We start from the raw sequence: 23,650 nt of genomic DNA on the forward strand, positions 1-23,650 counted from the left end.
CTTGCCCTGTAAGAATGCAGTAGGTCTGGGGGATTAAAGTCCCCTGCTTCTGACTTAGTTGTACTTGGGGAATACAGACCCCTGGACTTCATAATGGGGCTACTGGAGAAGGTGTTTTAAAAACAAACACAGTGGGGAGGTCAGAGCAGAAGCAAACCTACCCAGAGATCTGTTCATCTTCATGGTGGGGGGCGGGGAATGTTGAATGCAACTTCTCAAATCCAGATGGGTGGTGTCTGAGGAAGCTGCTTGATGGTGACTGTCTCTGTTCTTCCAACAGTCGAACAAAGTGCCGGTTGTGCAGCATCCCCACCATGTGCACCCCCTCACGCCTCTTATCACGTACAGCAATGAACACTTCACCCCAGGAAACCCACCTCCACACTTACCAGCCGATGTTGACCCCAAAACAGGTAGGCCTGGGGCAGTGATGGGCTGGGCTCCCCTTCCTCTCTTGGGTTTTGAGAAGGCCCTTGGAGGATGTCAGAGCCTAGGGAATGAGTGCCTTCACTCCATCTTGAAAAGGTCTACCTGCAATGCTGAAGATGTGCTTAGCCCACAGTACCCCTGACAGGGGCCTAAATCACTCAGGGTTTCCCAAGAGAGGCTCATAACTCCAGAATGTAATCATTCTAGAGGCTTCGCCGGGCTCCCTGTTTCCCTTGGCAGTGATGGGACACTAGTCAGCTGACAGAGGTGTGTTAGTGTTACCTCTAGAACTGGGTTCTGTGTTCTCTTTACTGATGTATATGGGTTCTCCTTCCCCAGCCAGAGACTGGGTATTATTGAGCCCATTTTACAGATGTGAAAACTGAATCCCAGGGAGGATTCGCCATTTCATCATAGAACAGCCTGTAGGATCTTGGTCCAGAGTTGCCACTTTTCGTCTTTCCACCCACTTCTTTATTGACTTCTTTTTCATCAAAGTGGAGAGAGAGAGAGAGAGAGCCAAAATATGATATTACTTTTAGCACCCCCTACAGCCCTGGTAATGTAGTGGCTATGAATTGGGCTGCTATCCTCAAGGTCAGCAGTTCGAAACTACCAGCTGTTCCGCGAGAGAAATATGAGGCTTTCTGCTCCCGTAGAGATTTATAGCCTCGGAAACCCTGTACAGGGTCACTATGAGTCGGAACCTACTCCACGACACACAACAACAACAACCCTGGTAATATAGTGGTTATGAGTTGGGCTGCCAACCTCAAGGTCAGCAGTTCGAAATTACCAGCTTTTCTGTGGGAGAAAGAGGAGGATTTTGGCTCCTGTAAAGTCCTAAGCAGGGTCTCTGTGAGTTGGAACTGACTCCACGGCACATAACCACCACCGCCAAGCAAGATTTAGAGCAAGCTGACAGCCACAACTCACAGGAAGGGTGATCTTGGTTGGGAGAGTGGCTTTTCGGCGGAACAGAGCTCTGGCTAGGGGTTTCTGCTCCCAGCTAGTTAATTAGGGTGGATTTTAAATGGTGATTCGGTGACACTTTGTCAGAGGAAATCGCTGGGTTCAGGCTGAGGTAGGGTGTTATTTAGGGGCCTCGGCTGCCCCTGAATACAGCCACACATTAGCTGGTTTTCACCGACCTGGCCGCTACTGAGCACTCTTTGTGCTTGTGGGGACTCAGCCTTGCTCTAGGACAGCTGGGGGAAGCCCAGCTCTCTGAGTGAATGACAGCATCAACGTCTCATTTAAATAATGGTAGTACAGGGAATAGCTTTTAAATAGTTATCGTAAAACATATGATTAACGTCTGTAGACTGTTTACTTTTCCTCTGTGAACATTCTTTTAAGTGTGTAAATGGCTCGGTGTATGGTCCAAGTCCAGCTAATCTGTTTGGTTTTTGTAATAGAGAGAAAGCAATGCCTGCATGAAAAATGTTACCCAGGGAGACTTAATTTGCAGATTAAAAGCTTCCTGAATGAATTTTTTAAAAAATGAAGTCGTTTTCATCCACCAACGCGCCCCTCACTCCCTTCAATACTCCGCTTAAGCCCATGGTGTTCATTTTGCTTCCCACTTCAGCTCTCTTTCCGTCAGAATTGCCCCCAGACTCTTATTCTCTCAGACTGCAGGATGTGCTTCTGTGGACTTAGTATGTGGTGGCTTGGGCCTTCAGAATTCACTCATGTACCGCATGAAGATTCTCTGCCTTGGGAAGAAAAGCTGGGCTTAGTCAACAGATAGGATTAATTCACCCAGGTGAATTTGTCTTCTAGCAAACTAGATTATTGTAGAATCAAGCATAGCAAACATCCAACATCTCCTGGCCCTTTGGTTCTGATTCTAGCCTGAATAAGAAACCACTTGAATTGTGTCAATTTCTCTTACAATTCATCTTCAAAGCTGAGGAAAAGACTTTCCTAAGGCAGTTAAGCTTTTTTTTAAATTTCCCCTAAAAGAAGGCAAGTATAACCTTTCAAAAGACATAGGGCAACTCAGAAAGTATGTGGATAACCAGAGGACTAACTCTCAGGTAGGTCCATCATTCGAAGTTAAGAGGGTAAACTGATAAATCAAAAGGCATTCATTGATCACCTACTATGTGCTGAGCATTTGACTTACTAAAAATTCAAATAATCACAGTCTTCACTTTGGCAGACATGCTCAATATGACATTTTCTGAGTCTGGCCAGTGCTGTCTAGTGTATCAGTCCATCTAGTATGAGATGACTGGATGTGCTGTGGAGTTGGTTCCGACTCATAGCAACCCTACATTGGGTTTCTGAGGCTGTAAATCTTTACTAGAGCAGAAAGCCTCATCATTCTCCCACGGAATGGCTAGTAGTTTCGAACGGCTGACCTTGAGGTTAGCAACCCGACTCATAACCACTACACTACCAGAGCTCCCAGAGTGGGGAGGGGTGGGTAAGGCGAAAGTCCCAGGGAAGTCTATGATCATGATCTTGTGAAGAACCTTGTGTCGGACTTACAGAAGAAAGAACTCCCTCTAAACTTCCCCAATGGTTTCTCTTCCCTTCTCTTTCCCTGTTGTACCTAAAATGCTGCTGTTTCTTTTCAGGAATCCCACGACCTCCACACCCTCCAGATATATCTCCATATTACCCACTATCGCCTGGCACCGTAGGACAAATCCCCCATCCGCTAGGATGGTTAGTACCACAGTAAGCAGTTCCATTTTTTAATTTCCTTTTTGTTTTTACATGGGCATGCTTATTATTTATTCTGTGCATACATGTGTGTGCTTTGGGAGACAGGGCTGGGGGAAGGGGAGGACATTGATAGGGTGTGGGGAAGCTGCTTGTTAAGGTATCCTGTGGGTAAGCAGGCAAATCAGTAGTCAACAGATAGATTATGTAAGGGAAACAAACAAACTATACTTCTGCACCTATACTTAGCGGCTCTAGGTGTTCCACTCTAGACAAAGGTGCCCTTAAGGTGCTCTGGGAATTTCAGAAGGGTTTGAGGGTGTCAGTCCAGTGAAGTTGGTTGTAGTTGCTCTTTTGGCGTTTAGAACCCTTGCACCATTTCAGAGCCCCAGTTGGAGTCCTGCCTTTGAACAAGGCAGCTGAGTCATCTCTTTTAGGAATTGATGTAGGGGGCAGGAGAGCTAGAACAGAAGCCAACCTAGTTTGGAGATCCTGGGATGGAAAGGGGCTGTTCTCAGAATACCACAAGCTCCAGCCGCTTCCTGACCCATGCTCCTAAGGATGACAACAGTGAGAAGTTTTGTCTAAAGAGAAGCTCTGTGTTGTTTAAGTAGAATCTCTCTGAAGTTCTTTGCTCATTGAATGCTTTACTTAATTTGGAGGGAGGGGTGGGGTCAGGCCAGCTCCCACTCTCACTCCAAGACAACAACAACTTCCTGGTATCTCTGCCCCAGTGCCCAGCAAATTCAACTGCCTTTTCCAATTTGCCATTCTTTTACTCAGTCTTCCTTCTGAAGTAATTTCACCCACTAACTGTCATTATACAACTTTAGACACGTGTGTTTTACAGACAGAATAGAAAAGTCTTTAATGTATAAGTTGTAGTGTGTATGTCAATGAAATGTATTTTTGATTTTGTGTTTTTTGTATGAATTTCTTCATATCAATGATCTTTTATTCGCTAAGAAAAGCACAGAACGATTTGTTGAATCCAAACAGAAGTCAAAAGAAAATTGTAGTAAAAACCTTCAAGTTTGAGTCTTGGGGACGACATCATTTCAGAGTATTAAAGAATGAAAACATAGAGTGATTTCTCTTCCAATTCAATTCTCATTACTCAAGTGGAGCAAAACGAAACAGCTTTTCTCTATAGTCAGTCATTGGATGGGATACTAACCTTAGGTGTCGGTTTTTGCTTATTTTCACCCTGCTTGTTTTTGTTTGGAGAGTAGACATGAACATGAGCCTATGACCCATTTCTTTTTCAATGGGATGGGCCACTTCTTGAACAGTTGTTAGTAATCACTTGCTCCCCTCAGCTGATGGGGAGACACTTGAAGGCTAGATAAAAAGGAATCACCAACTCAGACAGCCCTCTGTCAGAAAAAGTTGTGTGTCTTTCATGAGGATGCTATTTTGCATGTTGCTGTATTTTTTAATTATTGTAATGAGGTGTGATTGTCTATTGGTTACCCACAATTCTTCTTGGGGACTCTCCCCCCGGTAACTCTTGTCAACACTTGTTAATTTGACAAAAGGCTACAAATTAAGCTCTGTTAATTTAATGTTTTCTCACCAAGATCTAAATACCGAAAGAGGCCCAAAGCGCAACTGAAGTCCTTTGATTCACTGTACTTTATTTTGGTATAAATTTACATTCATTATTGTTTTCCTTTGGATGTGTAGCCCTCAATTAGTGTGATGATTCCATTAAAGCAAGCGAGACTTCGCCTTTAATTATTACAACAAAACACCTAGTTTCAGCTTGGGGAGAGGGTCTCTATTGACATAAGCAGAGGTTATAAAATTTAATTAGCCATTCCTATCAGATTTATGGCATTCAAATTGTTCTGTGTTTCTTCCCTTTGATCCTTCCTGTACAATCCCCAAGATTTTTGTTCTGATCAAATGAGAATAAGGCTTACTGTGTAGAGCGACCTTTCCCCTTTCCTCCTCCTCTTCCCTTCCCCCACCCATGTTTCCACTTGCTCACGTTTTACCCCCTTCTTTGTAGGCAAGGTCAGCCCGTGTATCCCATCACGACAGGAGGATTCAGACACCCCTACCCGACAGCTCTGACCGTCAACGCTTCCATGTCCAGGTGAGTTCCAAGAACTGGAGCCTTCTGGGAAAGTTCTCTAGACATCCGTAAGGCCACAGGGCTTGCAACTTCTGGTGGTGTCAGTGGGGTAACATTAGACGGGACCCCTAGAATGTGCTGACACATTGCCCTGGGATTCCAAGGTAGGTGATGGGATGTCTTTTTAGGTCAAATCATTGAGCCAGTTTAATTGAGCAATTTATATATATTGTTTAAGGAGGCAGGGGGAAAAAGGCACGAAGAGCTATTTTTAGTGTCTTTTCTCTGTTCTATTCTGCCTAAGAAGAGTTTGCGGAAAGCATATTCATCTTTTCAAAGCTTAGACTCTTCATATACAATGTGAAAGGGCCCTCCCTCCACCCTCCACAAGAAGGATTCATATAAGTTAACCACATACAGAATGCTAAATTTCTAGCTGTTGTTGTTAAGTACCATGGAGCTGGTTATGACTCATAGCGACCCTGTATAGGGTTTCTGAGGTATCGCTGATGGCTTTGAACTGAAAGCCTTACATTAGCATTCCAGTGCTGAGCCTACAGTGCCACACCAGGACTAATTAGCTACATTTCAAAAACAAAAAAGGAAACAAGTGAAGTTATTTTAAAAAATTATGACTATAGCAAAATTTAACCATTCAGATGAAGTTATCTCTAAGAATGTATTTTATTTAACCCAGTATACCAGTATATACAGTTCAACACAAACTGTTAAAAAAGGAAAATTTTTGAATGAGGTTTTACATGCTTTTTTCTTTTGGTATTTACATTTATTTTTTAAAAATGTTTTATTATGAATTGAATGAAACAGACTACCAGTTTTATATTCAACAAATCATACATACACTTCATTTCATTTCAATGATTACAGTCCACATAACATCACATAACCCGCTTCCTCCCTGTGTCTCCTTGGTACTTGGTTTTTGAAAACAAGTGTAGGTTTTACACTTGGAGCACATCTCTACTTGAGCTAGTGTTTGAGCATCACATATGGCTGGTGACTACCATAGTTGGTCTATGTAGTTTTGTTTTTGTTTTTTGTTTTTTTTAAATTAAATCCTTTAAAAATTAAGCCATCTTTTTTTTTTTCCAGCTGAAATTAATTTTAATAATATATTTCACTTACCCCATTATATCCAGTGTTGTTGTTGTTAAGTGCCATCAAGTCAATTCCGACCCAGAGCAGCCCTGTATAGGGTTTCCGAGGAGCAGCTGGTGAGTTTGAACCGCCGACCTTGCAGTTCAAATGACTTTGCAGTCTGACACATTAACCCACAGCACCATATCAGGACTCCACTATATCCAGTATATCCTAAATATTATTTCAACATGTAACTAATATTTTTAAAAATATTAATGAGCTAGTTACATCCTTTTTATTTTCTTAATACGTTTTTGAAGTCTGGTGTTTATTTTGCAAAGACGACACAGCTCAATTCAGACTAGCCATCTTTCAAGTGCTCAGTGACCACCATGATGAAAAGAGGAGTGGGAAACCTTTGGCCTGGGAGTCTACCCCAATGAGGGTGAATCCTACCTCTTTCACTGCTCTAGCCTCTGTGAACTTGGGCAAGTTATTTAGTCTCGCTGAGCCTCAATGTTCTTACCTGTAAAATGTCCGTGGTATTTATTACATGCAGTACCATGCTCTGATATTCTATATGTGACACTGTTATTGCTAGTTAGGTACCATCAAGTCTCATTTCGACTCATAATGATAAAACTATCTTTTCTTGGTAAAAAAATAAACAAGTACATATACTGTTTTTGTTGCTAAGTGTCGTGGAGTCAGTTCCAACTTTCCGAAGAGCAACTGGTAGGTTTGAACAGCTGACCTTGTGGTTAGCAGTCAAGTGCTTATCCTACAGCGCCACACCAGGACTCCTGTATATTCGTGTGTGTGTGTGTGTGTGTGGATACCTGCTTCTTTCTAATCCCTGTATTCTCCATTTTCTATCTCTGATGAATTCTGGCTAATTTTTCAGGGACTGCTAGTTTATTTACAAACTGGTTGGCAGCAGTATGTGTAAGTAGTCACTAATTGCTCTTAATGATAGTTTTATCTTCTGTTCATCTGATTTTAAGTCAAGTTAATTAAATCGGTGGAGGTTTAGACTTTCCTGATGGGCTGAAGCAACTAATCCATTTTGATGATGGCCCATAATTAAGTTAGCATGCATTACATGGCAAAGTTGCTGTCCCCGACCTCCTCCCCCAATCCATGTGGCCAGTATGAGAAGCCCAAGCCTGGAGAGACGGGTGTGGGTGGGGAAGACAGACTACAGTGGAGCTTGTCTTCCTGACAAAGAGTGGCTTTGATGAGAGGACAGAATGCGAATCCTGTTCGTTAATAAAAAACAAACTTAACATGTATGCTATTTGCAGTTGTTTTATCTTTATTGTATAATCTTAACTGTGCATTTCACATCTACAAATCAAAACTCACACCAGAATAGGTTAGGTGGGAGGAAAAGCTGGTGTGTAAAAGAGGAGGGTTACATTCATGAAGTGATGTCACCACAACCCCGTAACGCCTGGAAATGAAGAGGGAGTCCCCCTCAGGAGGCGAGCAAAGGCCGAGTGGCTCAAAGCCACAGCACACACATCCTCTCTCCTCCCAGCATCTGTCTACCGTACCTGCTTATTGTGTGTGTTTGTTGGTTTGGTGGATTCCAGAGGTTAAACGCAGTGAAGTCATCACAGGATAGGGGTTGGGGTTAAGCTTATCGATTGAATTATCATTAGGAGGTGAGTCAAGGATTTGTAGGTGGGCAGGGGGGCCAAGAAGAGAGAGAAAGGAATGGTGGGAGGAAAGGTGAGGGGCAGGGGGAGACAGCCGATTCCCCAGGTAGGCCTTATGAAAGGTAGCTAGTTAAAAAGCGTATACAGCAAATTAAATACATTATTGTGGTAATGGGGCGACAGAAGTATAGGACTATTATACTTATGGTAGTTATGGGAAATGTAGGCAGCTTGCCCTGCTCCAGAACACCCTTTGATATTCATTCTATTCAGCAGCGGGGCCAGGACGTCTCAGAATTAAGTGATGGGTCATTATACTTTAAACACCATGGAGAAGCCTAGATTGGCAATTAAACAGCTCTCGCTGACACTCACTTGTGCCACCCTGTGACCCCCTTTAGATTGAGATGTTGGAGCTCCGGGCCCTCAGCCTGCTAAATTGGTGCAAGACTCTTCTCTTGACGAGAGCAGGTTCTGAAATCTGCCGGCTTCAAAGGGAGCGAGATCATGTATAAACCATAATGTGGGTGCACCGTGACTCACAAAAAATAAGGCAGGAAGAGATGAAATGTTACGAGTGCAAGGGGGAAAATGAGAGAATCATGACAAATCTCATGCAACTCAGAGCAGTATTGTTGCACTGGAAAATGCATCCTGCTGCTTGTGCAGAAAATCAAGGCCGGCAGATGTCATCCAGTTAACAGAAACATGTCAACAGTGAGGCAAAGTAAGAGTGAGTAAGCGAGGAGCCCCCGAGACAGCCAGAAACAAAAATTAGTTGTCCTTAACAAGTAAAGGCTCATCATTATATTCTGGCTTGAAGCCATAAAAGCAGATGGGGGGGATGTAATGAGCTGCTTAGAATTTTTAGGGTGTTTATTGCATTGCGTGAAATATTGTCTGCAGAAAGAAAGTTCATAGCGAAGATGTGCATCCTACCCATACCCACCCACACAGTCCACTTCCCTGCCGCTGTATGTGTTCCAGGTGGACACCTACCAGTGTAGGCATGTAAAATTAGAAGTGTTGGGTCTGGGTTGTTGCACTTGGACATTGTCCCCACTCCGAAAGGTACTCCAGCAGTGGGGTCTCCTGGGGTATTTGGCGCATGCTCGCTGGCACACATACGCACATTGCTTTTCTCTCTCTCTCTCTCTCTCTTCACTCTCCCCATCCGTCTATACACAGATTCTCATTCTACAGGAAGGAAACATATGTATTTGAGGAGTATGAAGCCTTTAAAATTCACAGTAATAGCTGCCACTTCACCCAAGGGCTCCGCCGAACACGTGTTAACTTACACTTCTCCTGGGCCTTAGAGCAAAGGGAATGAACAGGGGTAACCCAATACTTACGTAGGGCGTTCTCTTGGGTTTTTTTTATGGTGGCAGGAGTGAGATGGCAGTTGTTTTATTTGTTTTGTCTTTCTACCCCTTTTTGGATACCCTAAATCCTGGTGTGGCGCTGTAGGGTGAGTAATAAATGGCTAACCACAAGATCAGTAGTTCAAAACCACCAAGCTGCTCCTCAGAAACCCTGCACAGGGTTTCAGAACTGACTCGATAGCAGTCAACAACAACAAATGGACTTGCCTGATTCTTCTTTTTAAACAGCATGCTATTACTACTAAACTTTGAACGTTGGCTTTCACATTTTTGATTGTTACTAAAAGATTTAAAAAAAAAAAAAATGTTGATATAACCAAATTACTAACACCATACCGAAAAAAGATTTCTTAGCAACCAGATGGGATGTTCAAACATCAACTTTCATGTTAAAGGCAAAGAAAGACAAGAGAGGACCCCACTGAGATGTAATTTCCAAGTCAAGTATCCGGGGTCACTGTGCCCCCCTCAAAACTTCTGCCTTCTTCATTCATAATGTTTGCTGTCTATCTATCTGTGTAGATTTCATTAGTACTGTACTTTTCACCAGTGTCTAAATTCATACTTGGTACATTTTTTTTTTTTAATGGAGAAGGACATCATCATGCTTGGTAAAGTAGAGGGTTAGCGAGAAGAGGGAGACCCCCAATGAGATAGATTTGACATAGTGAGATTCAGTTGCAGCAGCAGTGGTTCTAACAGCAACAATTAAGTTGGCACAGGACCGGGCAGTGTTTTGTTGTGTTGTGCACTGGGTTGTTGTGCTTCGGAACTGACTCGATAGCACCTAACAACAACAACAACAACAACAACAACACTGTCATCGCCAGTCCATCTATGAACAGTGTCTTGTAAAAAAATACAAGATCCCTTAGAAAAACAACTGTTGTTCTAAAACTCTCACTAGTATTTCCATTGCCCGAACAAGAGCCGGCTGGCTCAGTTACCAGTAAAACTCCTCCGGATTGGTTCTCTGAAGAGCAAGTGGTCATTCCTAGGAAGGTGTGTTGGGTTGGCTTGGGTTGAGGCTTGGTAAGAAAGCATTGGCAGGTGCTACGGTTTGGATTTCCCTTACCGCCGCAGCTGCCCAATCTGCTCACTGGCCTGACCTTGCCAGGACGCTGCCATTTTCTTTTCTCTTAGGATTCTCCCTTCACCCTATTTGTCACCACAGAAATACTTAAAAGTTAGTTTTTAAGAGGGATGGTTCTTCTAACCCATGATGACTCAGTGTAAAAGCTGTTTGTTGGACCCAATTATCAGTTTGCAGATGGGTGGAGAAGAGAGTATTTTGAAATGAGCTGCTTATGTTCCGACTGATTTCCATGCCTGGGAAATGCCTCTTCAGGGCTGAAAATGGGATTCAAAGAATTGTCCTAAAAATGACCCACACTAGACTGAAAAACAAACTTTTTATTTTTTGGCTTACAATTTTCATAATTATTTAGAAGGTCTCTTAATGCGTAGACAGCATGTTCTTAAGCACAGATGATGCTGGAATCCTCAAATGGGTTGAGCTAGGGAATGATGGGAATTGGAATGTAAAGTTGCATTGTTTTGTATGCAGAAATACTGCTTTCTCCGCTACTTTTCCATAAGAGGATACACACTGTGAAAAATATCAGTGATTCATGAAGAGAACTAAAACGGAAATGTTGGGGTTCCCCCACACATTGTTCTGCCTACTCACCCATTTTTTCAAAGTGGTAGGATTTGACTACAGCCATCAAGAGAATGAGGTCTAACGAGGGATGGCCCAGCATTGCCCAAAATCTGTGTGTACTTGAGCCGCATTAATATTTTATTTCACTGTCAATATGTAACAAAAGATTTCTCCTTTCATTCTGGAGCTGATGAGGACTTAGAAAATGTCTCCTTAGATGCCACTAATAATGGCTTGAAAAGAAAGCGGACGTGCGATTTCTGGCAGGTAGTCTAAACCCACTTCTCCGCCCAAGTACATCAGTTGAATTTGTCTTTTGCTAAAGATGTTAAAAATTGTAATGTCTCATGTCAGTAGCAATAATGACGGAGAAGATTGGCTTTAATGACATTATGAGAATCATTATGTTTAATTTATTGCTAATTAATGCTGACAGGTTTCATATGCCTTGGGCTGCTTTCATGTGAGTGTTACATGCTGTGTTGTTGTTGTTTTTGTTCCTTGTTTTTTTAAATGATGTGTACACATCTCTCCCCATTCATTCATTTTTATTCTGACGATTTACACAGCTTCCTGTCTTCTAGGTTCCCACCCCATATGGTCCCACCACATCATACTCTACACACGACTGGCATTCCCCACCCGGCCATAGTCACGCCGACAGTCAAGCAGGAATCGTCCCAGAGCGACGTTGGCTCACTGCATAGCTCGTAAGTTGTGTAGCCCTTAGCACTTCCTGTCTGGTGAGCCCAAGAGAGCTGTTGTAGCTGGTGGGTTGATGGATCTCTGCCTGGGGTTGACCTGGCTTTGCTTCGAGTCCAGTCAACATCCAACCTTTGTGAGGCCTGGGATTCCGCACAAAGAGGGAGGGGGAGGAGATGGATCGTGACAATTGGACAGATTGCACCCACTGTGAGGTAGACCAGAACTCCCTTTTTTCTGTTCTTGACTAGATTGGGGTTTCAACTACTTCCCTCAGCCCTCACTCCATACTGAAATATGTGGTGGTGGTTTGGAAAGATTGAGAGATAACCTCTTGAGATGGAGAAGGTAGCCATGTGCTTTTGCCTCCGGCTTGGGAAAATTGTATATTTGTGAAACTTGAGGAAGTTGATTACGAGATCTCACTCTTCCTCCACCCCCTTCTCAGTCTATTTTTGTCCCATTTTCCAGGGTGGAGAAGACCAAAAGTGGAAGTGGGCTTTTTATTCAAAATTGCTAGGTTTGGGTGTGAGGAGCCAGAAGAGGGCTTTATGCTGGGGAGAAAGCCAGACCACGTGACTCTTGACAGGGTTGTGTCTGTCTGTTGTGTCTCTATGCAGAAAGCATCAGGACTCCAAAAAGGAAGAAGAAAAGAAGAAGCCCCACATAAAGAAACCTCTTAACGCATTCATGTTGTATATGAAGGAAATGAGAGCAAAGGTCGTAGCCGAGTGCACGTTGAAAGAAAGTGCAGCCATTAACCAGATCCTCGGGCGGCGGGTAGGCTTGCTGTGGTGGGAAAAGGGGGAAGATGGGCGAGGACACATCTCCCTCTTGTGGGGTGGAAGACGCCCCTGTCCTCACTTACCCTGAGAATTCTTTGAGCCCCATTCTGACTCCTTTGATGGTCTTTCTTGAGTCAGATTGGCAATTCCACTCTCCCAACAGATATTACCAGAATCTCCTCTTCTGTCCCTAGAGAGAGCAGTTGGTGAGACATTCTGACAGTATAATTGAAAAGTCTAGTTTGGGTCCCCACACTCCTGTTATTTCCCTAATCAAAAGATCAAGAAGCAGACACTGTCAATTCTGACTCCTAGCGACTCTGGGTGCATCAGAGTAGCTCCCTGCCCCATAGACTTTTCATGGTTGTGACCTCTGGAAGCAGACCGCCAAGTCTTTCAAACCATGGCCTTAATCCGCATATGATAGCGTTTCTGAATGGATTTGCCCAAGACTGTTCCTCACAGCCTGGCCCTTGTGTGTTTGTGACATTTTTGCATGCCTCTCTTCTCCCTGCACTCCTCTAGTGGCATGCACTGTCCAGAGAAGAACAAGCAAAGTACTACGAGCTAGCTCGGAAGGAACGACAACTGCATATGCAGCTCTACCCTGGCTGGTCTGCGCGAGATAACTATGTAAGTAGGCCCCTTTTCTGGGGACCAGTCTGTGTGGATGTATTGTGTGCCACAGGGACACAAATGGTAACCGCCAAAGGGCATCAGACCCCCGAGCCATGTGGCCTGTTCAAGCTCTGGCTTGGAGGTGTTTTCGGCTCCATTCCATACCTCCATCATTCTTCTGAGAGGTCACAAGAAGTGGATGTTACGGTTCCAGGGCCAGGGCCCTTTGGAGCTGCTTGTCTACATCTTTAGTGCTGTGGCTTCAGGATTTGCCAAGCCGAACTCTTAGGCACCAGCCTAGCTTCCTGTGTATGTGCTCTGTAGTGGTGGGTTGGCCTTACAGGGAAAGACCAGTGAGGAGTGCAGGAAGGAAGGGGAATGAGTTTGTTTCCTCAGAGTTCGTCTAGCAGAGCCTTTATCCTTCAGAGCGAAAGCCAATACAAGCACCTTATCCCATGGTGCAGTAGACATAGGAAGCTTGTTTCATCCTCACAGGGCATGATGGGAATATCCCTGAAAGGAACCAGTGGAAGTCATCCTTGGGCAGAATGGACTGAATACCTGGGCTAGGTGTGTGCTAGATGATGTGTGTGTTCTGTGAGTTCGGTGTTGGCTCCAGCAGCTACCTACTTTTCTCTCCTGGTTTTCAGTCAACACAGGAGGATTAATTACTGTTTTTCTGCTAGCTCCGGTTGTGACACTTGAGCGTTGTCTTCTCCCATAGATAGACTCTTCTTTTTGATTTGGAGTCCTCTGTGGCTTGTCACACTTACCACTTGCTCTGCCTTTTGCCCAATAGCCCCAGTTCAGGGCTCTCTCTACTCTGTCAATGGGTGGAATGCCTGGCACTTTATGGCCTGACACTCGGGCTGAATAAGTGGTTTTACCACTTTGTCTTCATATCAGTGACAGTTTCCTTTCTCCTGCCGGTGACCTGGAGCCATGGGCTGATTTCTGTTGCCAGTCCACACTCTTCTCACCCAGCTTTCCGTCTTGACATCATCGGCACGACGCTCCCCGACGTGAGTTGGGAGCTATGAAACCATTAGTGATTGTGAACTCAGTGTGCACCCAGATCTTGTGGTGGTTCAGAGGGACGTCAGACAGACTTGTGTGTCTCACTGTCTCAGAACTCGCCATTCCCCAGAAGTCACAGCGCACCTGCATGGACTCTGCTTACTGTACTTACTGTGATGGCATCTTTAGTTCCCTTCCTTTGTATCCTCATACCTGGGTGCCCAGGTTGGCTAGTCAGCTCTGGTATGTAGGTGAGCATGGAGCATGGAGCACGGAACACAGAGGCTAGCAGATTTGACTCCTGTGTCCCTTTCACTGCCTCCTCCTAGGTCATACCACCCTCAGCGGCCAGCACTGGTCTCTAAACTGGACCCCTCCTGGGAGCTAAAACTAGAACCAGTGCTAACACCTCTCAAGTGGGGCATTGGCTCTGCCGAGAGTCCACATCTTAACTGCTTGGAACCATTTCCATTTGCTCCCAGCATGTGTGTAGTGGGGACACTGGCCTTCAGGCACTGTGAGGAAGAGTGTGAGAAAGTCTATGCTTTCCCATAGGTCTGCTGCTCGTCCCCACCTGGTGGACTTTCCCAGCAGCAGGCAGGCCCCACAACTTGTACACACCTAGCTATGCCATTTTCGTTGTATCTCCTCTTCTGGTTTCCAGCCCCAAGTTGAGGGAGCTCATCTCTAGCTTCTACCTGCTCCAGACCCAATCTTTGAATCATGTAGAATGGCGTCCCAGAGAGGAGTTGAACTACTCTAGAACTCTCGTCTCTCCAGCAGGTAGATTGGGTCGTAGTGTGACCTGATGTACAGCTGACGAGGGTGTGCAGTGCACAGCTCTAAGGCAAGCCATCCACCCCAGGGTCTCTGTGAATGGCGCCCCTGGAGTTGTGCAAGGTGTCATGTTCACAAAGATACAAGGCAGATGTTGTGTGATCGTTTCAAAAGAATGTTGTGCCCCGCCTGCCTGCTGCGAGAGTCACTGCCACGAAGTAATGCCCGAGGCTTTTTGTGTCATGCTTTCTAGGTTTCAGAAGGTCCATGAAGCAGTTGAAATGATGTTAGCTGAGTTTTACATTGGGAATGGTTTGGCATGATGTAGGAGCTCTTGATAACACTTGAAAGAAAGCTTAGAGGTAGATCTGGATTTAGGACTTAAAAAACCTATCTCTTGTCAAAGCCACTGCCTGATGCCTATTCTGATGACTCAGGCACATGGCTCTTCCCATCCCTCCCTCCACCTCTCTCTCTCGCCTTCTTTCCTTGTTCCTAGAAACAGTCTGAAGAGCAAGCATCAGAGACTTGAAGCTTTTGTGAATTTAATTATGGCAGGACCTTGTCAGTATTTCTTTGGAACTGCCTTGACAGGAGTTTCCAGAAATGACTTGATGATCTGTAAATTCTGAGAGGTTCTTCCAGAAGAAGTTTCCTGAGTCAATCTCATGATTCTTTATTGTCACCATTTTTCCAGCCAAATGGTGATGAGTCTTCATATTGCTAGCTCAGGAAAAATGAATTGAGTCAAACAGTCCCATTTGGATTGTTAAACTTGGCACATTCTAGAGCACAAAAACATTTTGATACCATAGTGATACCTAGACTTGAGTATTGTTTTAGGACATTATTATTACCCTTATTTTTTTCCCTAGCTCTTCTAGGTTAGATAGAGGATAGAAAACCTAGGTCATTTGCATATCTGCAGTGGCTTTGTTTTTTCCCTGTTGTTGTTGTGTGCCATAGAATCGGTTCTGACTCATAGCGACCCTGTATAGGGTTTCCGAGGCTGTAAATCTTTATGGGAGTAGAAAGCCTCATCTTTCTCCCGTGGAGCAGCTGGTAGTTTCGAACTGCAGTCCTTAAGGGTCGCAGCTCGATTCGTAACCACTACGCTATCAGAGCTCCTTTTGTTTTCCTTTACCTCCCGTATGTTAAGCCTTTTGCTACCTTTAAAGGGGTTATGTCGCTTTCCTTGAGATCAATCTCCCTCTTCACTAAGTCATGCTTATTAAATTTCAACTGGTCTCTTTCCTGATAGGACACAGCCCCTGTCCTCTGGAAACCTTTAGTCTAAACGATCATTTCCTCCATCATTAACATCTCAGTTATGTTTCCTACACTGTCGGCGTCCCAGGGGAAGAGGAGTTTTCAGCTGCCTTTCCCCAATACATTATAAGAGATTGAAAATGGGTGACCACTGTATTAAAGATTACTTAGAAGTATGGGCACCCCTTGTAGTTGAAACATTTCTGTGCCCCGTTGAAAGAATTTTGACTGCTAACTCCTTAAATATATGGAACGTTAACCCTCTAGCCGATTCCAAGACAGCCAGGTGTCAGGATGCTGCCTGCAGGGGGTGCACAGAGATGGGGAGCTAAAGACTTTGGGAATGTGTACCTCATTAGGAGGTACACTACTTCTTTTTAAAATTCTTAGTGCGACTAGGGGCATCATGGATGGAGTCAAGTGTGGTAGCGGTGGTGGGGTTGGCCCAGGATCGGACATTGTTTTGTTCTGCTGTGCATGGGGTCGCTATGAGTCGGTTCCGACTCGATGGCACCTGACAACAACAACAACACCAAGGAATATAAAATGATTCAAGTAGAAGTACTATTGAACTACAAGCCAAGATAAGTTTCCCAAGTGGCTCTGGCCCTGAGACGGAGAGACTAGAGGTGCCTCCCTGAAGTCACTGGTTCTTGGTTGCTTGGATGGAGCTAAAGCTCTGGTATCTCTGCTTCGTGGTTCTCCTGGCTGTTAGCTGTTGTTGGCCTCGAATTATGACAGTCCCATGTATAACAGAACCATTGTGACCCACAGGATTTTCACAGATTGGTTTTTAGATGGCGAGACCTTTATTTCTAGTTTATCTTAGTCTGGAAGCTCTCTGAAACCTGCTCAACATCATAGCAACCTGAAGCCTCCACTGAGGGATAGGTGGTGGGTGTGCCTAGGGTGCCTTGGCTGAAGATTGAACCCCGGGTCTTCTACATGGAAGACGAGGATTCTACCACTGAACCATGAATGCTTACAGGGTACAAGGAAATCTCAAGTGTTTGAGAGCTATCCTTGTCCTTTTGTCTTCTAGAGTTGATGTCAGCATACCTTGAATCTCTCTCAGCATCCATAGTCTTACTTTGATCATTCTGAAACAAATAGAAATGCAAAACTATTTCTTTCATTGATGACCCTAAGTCTCCTGGATGATGCTGTTAATAACCAGAAGATCAAGTTGGAGAATGTGAATGACCTTTACTTCTAAGAGTTTCTTAGTAGGGAAACATTGACTATACCGGCAGTATAGCCTAATGGAGTCCTGGTATGGCACTATAGAATAAGCACTTGATTACAATGTTGGTTTGAACTGCAAGGTCAGTGGTTCAAATCCATGGTGTAGTAGAAGTGGGTCGCAATGAGTTGGAACTGACAATGGCACTTAATAGCAACAACAACAGCCCAGTGGCACATGGCACCAGTGAGGGCAGTGGGACTGTAAGAGTTCACATCACAGTCCCTCTACTTGTTAGCTCTGTGTGTGGTCTCAGGAAAGTCGTGTAATCCCTCTGTGTCTCGGGCTCCTTATCTGCATAATTGGAATAGTGATAATATCTGTTGTGTAGGACTATAGAGTTAAAGCAATATATGTAAAACACAAATGATGGGGTTCAAAAAGTTTGTTGGGAAATGCTTTTCTCTTTTAATTCCATTTTTCCATAATCTTTTTTAAAGTATGTGTTCAATAAATACTGTTGTTATTAAGTACTGTTGAGTCAGTTCCAATTCACAGTCACCCTGTATAGGGTTTTCCGAGGCTGTAAATCTTTGCCGGTACAGAAAGCCTGATCTCTCTCCCACAGACCTACTGGTGGACTTGAACAGCTGACCTTGTGGTCCACAGTCCAGTGCTTATCCTACAGAGCTACCATGCCCTTCGATAAATGCTAGGGCTACAAAACTATATCTTTGATTCTTTTTGCATTGTGTTGGTTCTTTTTAGACACAGACTTGAACACATTCAAGCTCCCTCCTTCCCTGCCATCAAGAATAGTCTGTGGAACAAGAATCACAGAGTTATATCTTCACAGATCTGATTATGATGAGACCTTGATGGTATTTCTTTTGGAGTTTCTATTTGGTCATTATATTGTTGCTGTTGTTAAGTGCCAACGAGTCAGTTCCAACTCATAGCGACGCTGTATAGGCTTTCCTAGGAGTGGCTGATGAGCTTGAACCGTCAATCTTGCCATTCAAACTGACTTTGCAGTCCAACACATTAACCCACAGCATCACACCAGGACTCCCATTATGTTGTTGGGTACCATTGAATCAATTCTGACTTGTAGCAACTCTGCATGGTAAAATAAGACTGCTCCACAGGGTTTCCTTGGCTGTCATCTTTATAGAAACAGGTTTTCTAGATCTTTCTCCCACAGAACCTCTGAGCAGGTTTGGACTGCCAACCCTTCTCTTAGCAGTCCAGTCCTCGCCTCTGCACCACCAGGGCTCCTTGGTCATGCATAGCTGTTAGCGGTTATGATTTAGGAGCATTACCATCATGTTCTATAAGAGGGACGAATCGAAGCATCCGCCCCCTCTTTCAGGAATGTCCACCTAGTGATTCTGAAAGGAACTCGGATGATTTTGGGGTCTCTTTTTTCCTTTTGATCTGCCCATTTTTAAAAACCAAAACCCATGCTTCAGTGAAGCTCTGTAGGGGGCAAGGGTACCCTAAGCCTAGTAGCTATCAGTGTTTGCTTTTCCCAAGACCATGTAATCTAGTGGCCACTGGCTCTTGCGCTGCTCCCAGCCCCTCCTCCCTTATATCTTCCTCTCCCTTTTCTGAAATACCATGCTCCTGGGTCAGGACAGCTTCCAGGGTAGACAGACATCTTTTCTTTAACTCCTAGTGGCCCCTTGTCCTCTCGTAAGGAATTGGTAGCAGTCCAACAGCATTTGAATCCCAGGAGGTTAGCCAGCATAGGAGGACCTGGTGTGATTGAGAGAACACTATTTCTGTTTGCCTGCCCTGCCCTTCTCGGTGCCCTGGTCACTGTTTCATAAAGTAATACCCTATGTTTTGTCTGTTCTTTTAGGGGAAGAAGAAGAAGAGGAAAAGGGATAAACAGCCAGGAGAGACCAATGGTAAGTTGCGAGCATCCATCCGTAGGGAGGTAGGAACGGCACCTCAGGACCACTTTTATGCTAGGGTTCTATCTGAGGGAGGCATGAGAAATCCAAGGCCAGGACATTGTGGGGGAGCCTACCGTAGCCAGCCTTTTTGTTTATGCATTTTAATTAATTGCTTCATGACTGCCCTTTTAAAGCCAGTAACATTCATTGTTGCATGAAAAGCACATTGTAATTCTAGTGGAATGTGTTCTTAAATAATTTCATAGCCTGTAATGTAGGCTTGCCTAGGTTGGGATTTATAGTCTGCTTACTCTGTATGTGTCTGAGGAGGGCCAAGGAGGGGGCTAAGGGAGGAGTGTGTGTGTGTGTTTGATATTAACTGGGCTGTTCCTGAGTGTTCTACTGCATGCTTTTACAGTGGTAAATTGCACCCATTTTAAATTAAGGAGGTTTGTCATTCTGTAGAAGCAATTAGAAATACTGCATAGGCAATCTCAGAGAGGCTCAGACGTTTACAAACAAACCAACCAACCATTTTGAAGGCTTTGTATAATTTGTTCTTTTTTTTCAGAACACAGCGAATGTTTCCTAAATCCTTGCCTTTCACTTCCTCCGATTACAGGTGCTAATGTCATTTTGAGTCATTAAAATAGTTGATAAACTGTTTTTAAATTTTTCTTGCCATTCTAGTTTTATTAACATTTAAACACGTATGACATTTGAACATTCTTTAAATGACCATCTACCCGGTTTTGTATGTTTCAGTAGAACTTTTTTTTTTTTTCTTCAGTTGCTTTTGTTGTTGTTTTTTTGTTTTTTGTTTTTAATTTAATTTAACTTTTGTTTATTATTTTTCCCATAACAGTTGTTTAAGCAGTGACGGACAGTGATTTTAGAGTTGAACTAACTGTGCAAATTGAATATGCAGTATTTCTTTAAAAGAGACTGGTTTAGAAAAAAAAAAAAAAGACAAAAAGAAAATGGAAGGAATTCATTAATAAACCTCCTTAATCTAATGGCATTTTTCATCGCTCCCACTAAGTTTTCTCGTGCAAGCATGCATCTGCAGTATTATTATTTATTTTTTTTTGCCTTTGCTTTTTTTATTTTTATTTTTTTCTTCCTTTTGCTTTTCTGCTCATAATTTGCAATCCACTAGCATTTACTAACTGCTTGCTTACAAGCTGCTCTGAGCTTTCAACTAACTGTAACAGCTCATTCTCACACCTGTTTATACCTTTATCTGTTCCTCTCTTAATATTAATGAAAATAAGTAAACAGGGAAAGAAATGATGAACATTCCAAAAGCTGCAATATCCCAACACCACAGCCCTTTTCTTTCTTTGTTTCTTTCTGTTTTGTTTCATTTTGTTTTTATTTGTAGTTGGTTTTTGTTTTGTTTTGTTTTTTCCCCTTTAAACTGTTACACTCTGAGAAGAAAAAAGCATGTTACAAACTTAATTCCCTCCTGCGCTTTATTTTCTTCTTTAAGAAAAAAAAAAAAAAAATTGGGGATGGGGAATAAAAGGAAAGCAAAACCAAAAAAAAGAGGAAAACTGTTATTTGAGAGAGTTAGTTTTTCAGTATCTAACCTCCCTTAAACCGAACCTCTACGACAGTCCTTAAAGAAGGGATACTGCAGCTTTATTTGCAACAGCTAATTTCACAAGTTGAATAAGAATGTGATTTTCTCCATTTTTTTTTTTTTAATTAAAAAAGAAAGTTTTTTGGTTTTTTTCTTTCTTTTCTTTTTTTTTTTAAGAATCGAAAGTCAATATTTTGCCATTAGTAACCAGGTCATTGATTTATTCCCTTTTTTATTTTTATTTTTTTCTTATTTGTATCTTTCTCTTTTCCCCTCCCTCTCTCCCACCCCTTCTCTCCTCTTCTTTTTGTCTCTCTCACTTTCTCCCTCTCTCCCACTTCCTTCTCCTCTGCTCGCTTCTCTTTTGAACTCATTCAGACCTGAGCGCTCCTAAGAAATGCCGAGCGCGCTTTGGCCTTGATCAACAGAATAACTGGTGCGGCCCTTGCAGGTGTGTATAGATCCCAGATCCGCTGTGCTGGTTTGCAGCTGGTTTATTCGGTCCTTTCCCCTTCTCTGCCCTGTTGCTTTGTAGCTGTGTGTGGATCATAGGAGACACGAGGGAGCGGGGCACTGCCAAATGTGCTGGGCTCTGTCTGTGAGGGATACGTTTGTTCTCCCAGCTGCTGCTAGCCAAAATGCCACTGTAAAACAGCCTCGCTCCTACCTCCTCGGGTCAGCGACAGCAAACCCTAGCGCGCCCCCCTCCCAGGGAATGTTGCCTGCCAACCCCCTTCCTCAGGACAGCCAAAGGATGGGGCCTCAGTGACGTCCACCGTAAGCCTGGCCTAGGTAGAAGCAAAGAACGTCACCTCCCCCTCTCCCTTTCTCTCTCTTTTGATTTGTTTTTCATTGTTGTTTTTTGGTTATCATTTTCCTTTTGTGTTTTATTGTTTTGTTTATTTATTTTTTTCTTTTGACTCATAGAAGCCCTTTCCTTTCATGTACTTGGTAAGGGAAGAGAAATCAAATGAAACCAAGGTGATGTAGCAGAACAGTAAGCAGTAGCTAAGAGATGATTTCTCACTGAGCTCCACCCACCATTGTGTTGTATTTTTTGTGTTTACCCTATGCTAACAGATGCAAATACTCCAAAGAAGTGTCGGGCACTGTTCGGGCTTGACCGACAGACTTTATGGTGCAAACCGTGCAGGTATATTACCACTGTTAGGCCTTTGGGAAAATCAAAGCATTCTGTCCTTCTGGTACCTCAGGGTGACTTTGTCCCCATCTACTTCCCCATTGGCATCAATGACGTTATAATAACCCTCATTCTTCAAAATTTCCTTGCTAATTTTATGCCATTTCCTCTCTCTACTTTTCTCTTTCTGGACCCCTCCCTGCTTTTAACAAATAACATGCCCCTCGTGGTAGAGCTGAGGGACCCAACTTTAACCAACAAAGCCAGGGCATTTCTCCTTTTGCTTTGAAAGCCGGAGTCCTGGTGTTGGCCGGGACCCTGCAAATGCTGTTTTGGCATATATCCTGAACAGAGAAAAACACCACCAAAGGTTACATGGGTGAACACTTGGCAGCGATGGCATTCCCAAGCCCTTGGAGTCTGATCGCTCAGAGACATGCTCTGGGGCAGCCGTATTTCTTTGCTTTGTTTTTTTTTTCGGTTTTTGTGTTGTGTTTAAACACCTCCTGTCTGTGCACAGAGGAGCTTGGCTAGCTGACATTGTTTTACAGTGCTGAAAAGAGGCGTGGCATTGAATGGCATGTACCAGCTAAAGGGCTGTAAGCAGCGAGTCATGTAGCCACAGACCGCAGCATTGCTAGGCCTGCAGAATTTAACGCGTACATTTAAGCCTGTGCAGTCTTGGTACCAAAAGGAATCAGAAAAGCCCAGAAGAGTCCAAATTAAACAGCCATGTTCCACCTGCAGGTTTCCACCGAATTTGTAATCTCAGGGAAGGCTGTAGGCACTTCCTTCTTGGTGGAGGGGTGCCAACTACTTCTTGTCTCGTTTCCTTTCCTGTAATGACCCCCTTTGGTTAAATTTGTTGTTTCTTTGTTCTGATACAAGCAGTCTTTGAATTTGGAATATTATGATGGTAGGTATCTCAACACCCCAAACATGCCTCCTTGTTTGTAGTACCTCCCTCGTCACGTTTTCCTCTCCTCCATGCCTTTACCATGTGCTCCGTGTTTAGACTCTAGATAGATGTCCATCACACCATGTGCATGCCCACGAGTCTCCCGTGTCTCTTTCCCCTTCTCTGATGCTGGTACGAGAGAGCGGTAAAGCACCTCCATTAACAAGCTGACGTTTAGGGGAAGAGGACCCAGGCATCTTTATTGGGAGGGGTTCACCTAGAGGACTCTGGATCCAGGGGTGTCAATAGAAAGGTTGGGACCATCGATGAGCATAGCAGGAGTCTTACTGTGAGGTGGCAGTGTTAACAGAAGGGACAAATGCCCTTCCAGTCTAGTCAGGGGGTTTACTCTGATAGCACACTAGAGCTTCATCTTGAATTTGAAGCGAGATGTTGGGTATGGCGCTGTAAGATAAGCACTAGACTGAAAGGTTGGTTTGAGCCTCAAGGTCAGCGTTTTGAAGTCACCAGCTGCTCCTCAGAAACCCTATGCAGGGTGGCTATGAGTCGGAATCGACTCAGTGCCACTTGACAATAACAGCAACAAACAGGAACCAAGGAGAGCCCTGGTATGGCACCGTGGTATAAGCAATGGACTGCTAAACCGTAAGGTTCAAACCCACCAACTACTCTCCGAAACCCTATACAGGGTTGCTAGGAGTCAGAGCCGACTCGATGGCACTTGACAACAAGAAACCCAGAAAGAAGGCGCCTGGTGG

At 43.9% G+C, this 23,650-nt stretch overlaps 1 protein-coding gene across 24 annotated transcripts in view; it reads left to right on the top strand.

The window, feature by feature from the left end:
• The window catches only part of TCF7L2 (transcription factor 7-like 2 (T-cell specific, HMG-box)), a 228,163-nt gene that overhangs the window by 200,455 nt on the left and 4,058 nt on the right, over positions 1-23,650 (top strand). For 4 of the 24 annotated variants that reach the window (XM_006831367.1, XM_006831369.1, XM_006831359.1 and 1 more), the window contains 7 exons: positions 281-413; positions 3,018-3,120; positions 5,120-5,206; positions 11,580-11,705; positions 12,318-12,477; positions 13,008-13,115; positions 19,211-19,259. In XM_006831367.1, coding sequence (XP_006831430.1) covers positions 281-413; positions 3,018-3,120; positions 5,120-5,206; positions 11,580-11,705; positions 12,318-12,477; positions 13,008-13,115; positions 19,211-19,259 — 766 coding nt within the window. Of the gene's footprint in view, positions 1-280; positions 414-3,017; positions 3,121-5,119; positions 5,207-11,564; positions 11,706-12,317; positions 12,478-13,007; positions 13,116-19,210; positions 19,260-19,818; positions 19,870-21,210; positions 21,284-21,912; positions 21,986-22,864; positions 22,890-23,650 lie in introns of all 24 variants that reach the window. The other 20 variants (XM_006831346.1, XM_006831349.1, XM_006831351.1 and 17 more) reach the window with 14 other exon arrangements.

Source organism: Chrysochloris asiatica, unplaced genomic scaffold, assembly GCF_000296735.1.
Source record: "Chrysochloris asiatica unplaced genomic scaffold, ChrAsi1.0 scaffold00003, whole genome shotgun sequence".
Classification (NCBI taxonomy): Eukaryota; Metazoa; Chordata; class Mammalia; order Afrosoricida; family Chrysochloridae; genus Chrysochloris; species Chrysochloris asiatica.